This window comes from Sabethes cyaneus, chromosome 2, assembly GCF_943734655.1.
Source record: "Sabethes cyaneus chromosome 2, idSabCyanKW18_F2, whole genome shotgun sequence".
NCBI classification, from domain to species: Eukaryota; Metazoa; Arthropoda; class Insecta; order Diptera; family Culicidae; genus Sabethes; species Sabethes cyaneus.
Genome location: NC_071354.1, coordinates 203,370,559 through 203,374,906, shown reverse-complemented (window position 1 = coordinate 203,374,906; position 4,348 = coordinate 203,370,559). Strand labels below are relative to the sequence as shown.

At 41.5% G+C, this 4,348-nt stretch overlaps 1 protein-coding gene across 1 annotated transcript; it reads right to left on the bottom strand.

Moving 5' to 3' along the window:
- Positions 1–419: 419 nt before the first annotated feature.
- LOC128734992 (adenylate kinase) lies at positions 420–2,953 on the bottom strand. The gene is made up of 3 exons (XM_053829437.1): positions 2,788–2,953; positions 2,585–2,704; positions 420–1,725 (listed from the first exon to the last, which is right to left on the bottom strand). The coding sequence occupies exons 2-3, from the start codon at positions 2,687–2,689 to the stop codon at positions 1,105–1,107; spliced, it is 726 nt and encodes a 241-aa protein (XP_053685412.1). The 5' UTR covers positions 2,690–2,704; positions 2,788–2,953; the 3' UTR covers positions 420–1,104.
- Between the last annotated feature and the right edge of the window lie 1,395 nt (positions 2,954–4,348).

Genomic DNA, 4,348 nt, shown 5'->3' with positions numbered 1-4,348 from the left:
GTCATAGACTGCGCGCTGAGAAATAATCTCAACAATTCTCCTTTATCCTGGTTTTGTGACAAATTCCAGGCCTCAAGTGCTTGGGCCCCGATTCAATTATCCCATCATTTTTTCACTCTTTTCAGGGAGCCCCACTGGCGAAGGTATTTCTAAGAAGTCAAGTTGGCTTATAATTAGAAACAGTCCGAAACGAGTTCGAACCTAGCTAAATCTAGGTATCTTAGCGCAGTGAACTATTAATACAAGAGAACTAAATCTACATTTTTGTATGATAATAAATTGACTGATGCTTGGCCTCGCTTTCGTAATGTCTAGGCAAATTACGTCTATTCTTTCAAGTGTCATCACTTTATAATGGAATGCCAGGTTTTAGAAAATTGTTTAAAAAGAAAATGCTAAAAGAAGAGTATTATTTCCGTAATAGTACCGCACATTTATTTTATCTAAATAGCTGTAGTCTCACTTTTCACCTACACGTTGTTCTCTAAGATATTGCATACGAGTCTTGTGCTCAACGATATGCATTTTTTTTAATATCTAGTCATTGTTGTTGCCATCAATGGTCAACCTTGTCTAGTTAAACAGGTATACTACTGGCTATTACATGCGAGCTGCTAATTGTTGCCACAATAGATGGAATTGCTTTGTGAAGCGATGTCGAAGTAGGTCTAGGGAAACGTAGTTGATATTGTTTAAAACTTGTACCCGATCAATTGTCCGGTACGATAAGGTAGCTTAGCGGTTGTTCCGGATATTTATACATTCAATTATTCCAACCCAGCAAGAATTGTCCGTCAGGCACCAGCCGGACAAACTCGGGTAAGACCCTTGCTTGTTTCGATCTGATACCAGGCGGACAAATCTTGCTGGGATGTCATGTCAGGTGGTGTGAAAGCGGAGGTATCAGTTCGACAGATATTCGAGCATGCATAAGTTTAGGACCCCACCATTTTCTTACCTCATGAACGTTTTGATAACGCAACACCGTTAAGAAAATGAGTAGTCCCAAATCTATATGTGCCTTGAATACAAATTTTTCTGTACCATCCGATACCTCTGCGTGAAATGCATATTTGTTAAACGTCAAGTGTGAAAAATAAATCTTCACAGACCTAGCCTCGCTTTTCGCGACTTCAGAAAGATACTATCGATGTTTTCGAACACCTGGGAAGCACTTTTGGCCGCGTCAATTTTAAAATGTAGTCCTCGCAGTGCGTAGTAATCAGCCAGTGGTTTCGTCTGTTTATGGTAAGCATCCAGGCGTTTTACCAGCGCAGCAGCATTGTCGTCGCTGCGACGCATCAGCGGTTCTCCGGTGACGTCGTCGGTCATCGCTACTTTGGGTGGGTGGAATTCCTCGTGGTAGGATCGACCACTGGCTTGATGGATCAATCGGCCAGTGATCCGACGGACCAGCAAACTGTCGTCAATGCCAAACTCTACCACGGCATCCAGGCCGGTTTTGCGCTTCTCCAGCAGTACATCCAGTTTTTCTGCCTGCACCACAGTTCGCGGGAATCCATCCAGCAGAAAACCATTGCGACATTCAGGCTTGTCCAGATTGGAGTCGATCATGTCGACAACCAAGTCGTCCGATACCAACTTGCCCTCATCCATAACTTTCTTCAGTTGGGCACCGAGCTTGGAACCGGCGGCGATTTCCGCTCGCAGCATGTCCCCTGTGGAGAGGTGGCATACGCAGAATTTCTCCTTTAACAGCGGCGCCTAAAATGTATTGAGGTGTTTATATTAAAACAATGTCAGCTGCCGAAATACAACTATCAACAGAAACAATCACCCTATGGGAAGCTCAGATCGGTAGAATAGATAATCGAAAGCAAGACTCGACGCAATTGCACACTTTCCCTTTCATTTCAACCTATAAATTGTATACTTTCAATATGTACGTAAAGCATAACGCGAGCGATAAGCGCAAGGCAACAGATAGAACAAGTGGTTAGTAGTAGCTTGTGGTTAAAATTAGACTCATACTGTACACATTTTCTTCTGTTTTGTTCATCCCGTTCATTTCGTCACCAAAAGTACGTTCAACCGATGTACAGTATTGAACAAAATTTAGTACTACTAAACTAGGTAATTCTGTTATTTGATGCAACAGTTGTGACAATGAGCTAGGCACAGTTGTTTATAATTTTGTCTGGTTTTGAACTTCAAAGCATTGAGGTTATTTCAAAAAGCTTGAAATTTTCAGGATCTAGATAAGATTGTCTGTAACACCCATTGTGGTCCACATGATTTGCTTTTTGTTCCTATCGCAATTGATAAAATACTACTACCTATCCATTATTTACTGTGCAAGTTGGATCACCAGCAGATTACGGTTCGACTGCACAAATCCACCAAATAATCCAGTTATATAAAAGTTACACCCCATACACACGCATATGTTACGCAATAGTAATACATACATAACAAAACAATAATTCTACTATCATGAATGCAGATTAAAAAGTCACTCCATCATGTGCAATCAAATTTTGCAAGGCAAAGGTTAAGAAAAGAGTGTTCGTAACAATAGCACACCATTGTCCATCGCATTGACACTGTCCCATCAGCTGCTTACCTGTGTTCCTTTTCCTGATCCGGGCGGACCTAGCAGAATGGCATTAATGCCAACCGGTTCCTGCTGGTCGGGTTTTGGCAATGGTACCGCTGCATTCGGGGCCATCTCTCAACGTTGATTCTGAGCACGGTTGTATAGAGAAAAGCTCGAGATTAATTTTCTAACGGAACTACAGATTATGCTGAAGTGGGCAGGCAATTTACCGATATTTGTTACGGCAGGTGGACAAGCCAAGAATATAGGTTTTGCTGTTAGCTAGTTAAACACACTGGATTCCCGGTAAACCGTGCGTGACCGACCCACTAGGCTCCTTCACTTCCAAAGTACACTGCAATGCGAGGTTAATCCGCTACTAAAGTGAAAAGCACCATCCGGGCTGAAAAGAAAACCTGTCACTTTTATGCCATTGTGTTGCCAGGCATTTTTAAAATTGCTTTATGTGCAGCAGAACGCAGCCAACGCAAAAGACATTTTCGTATACAGGGATGCCAGATAAGTTTGTGACAAAACTACAGAACAGAATATCCTTTGTTCAGAACAGAACTTGGAACAGAACCCGAATCCGAAATTTTTTTCGGTTAGTCTCGAACCAAGGATACGTCGCTTAGAACATTGTGGCAGGCTCAGTTTAGAGAACAGCTTACCTCATTGATTGCAATTGCGGTACATTCATTTCACAGTTTATGGCACACTGTGGCCCACCTATTTGACATTTAAATTTTTAAGTGTTGGAAATTGGCAGCCCTGCCAATGTTTGTTTTTGTCAAGGTTTTTGTCAAAACGATCAAGAGTCTGGCTGGCGCTGGGCGCAGCCGAGTTTGACTGGTTTCACACGATCAGCACCTCGGCGGCACAGTAAGGCACAGACTGAACAAAATTTCTATGAATGAAGTGAACGGAATGTTCTCAGCGACTTACCCTAGTCTCGAACCCCAATTTTTATAACCCGAATTTAAAGTAATTCCTAACTTGGCCTAACTAGATTTAGATTAACTAGTCATTAAAATATGTACTTTTTTATATTTGAAATAAACTTATTGATAGTAGCCAAACAGAACGGGACAAGGTGAAAGAGCGGAAAATTAGGTAAGGAAGGGTCATTAAAGCAACACTCAAGAAGTTGCGTACCAAATATCTATACTAGCTGACCCGAAAAACATCGTATTGCCACAAATTAAGCTGTGTTGTACATAAATCGTGAATCTCAGATGACCTTTGTCTCAATCTTGAGTTTTACAAGTTTCTGGGGAGTTCATGGGTGCTTTAATATACAAATTTTCCTCACGGTAAAGTAGAAAACAACTCCCCCTATTGCTTAGCATGATAAAATAAAGCAGATAGCATTTAAATATTCGGCATTATTACAAATCATTTCGCTGAATATCATTTTGCGGAACACCAATTCTCGGTTGACCATAATGCGGAATATAGAGTTTCGCAGGATACCATTTCGCGAAAAACCTTACGCGGGATGTACTATTTCACGGAAAATCTTTTCGTAGAAAGTACCATTTCGCAGGGGTGACCCAAATGAAGGGAAGTAGTAGAGGTCAGATCTAGGAAAATAAATAAACCTAGATAGAGCAAGGGCATGGTGTGTTGCTATCTCTTTCTCATGTAGGAGTGAAGAGAGCGACTTTCAAATGGTCCTCGGTAAAGGGGAATTCCCAGCAAATTTTTTGGTTCCTGTCAAAATTAACAGTTTGGTACCTACGCGTGGTACATCGAAAATGTATGAATTTGACAGCCACTTCACCCCGTAGA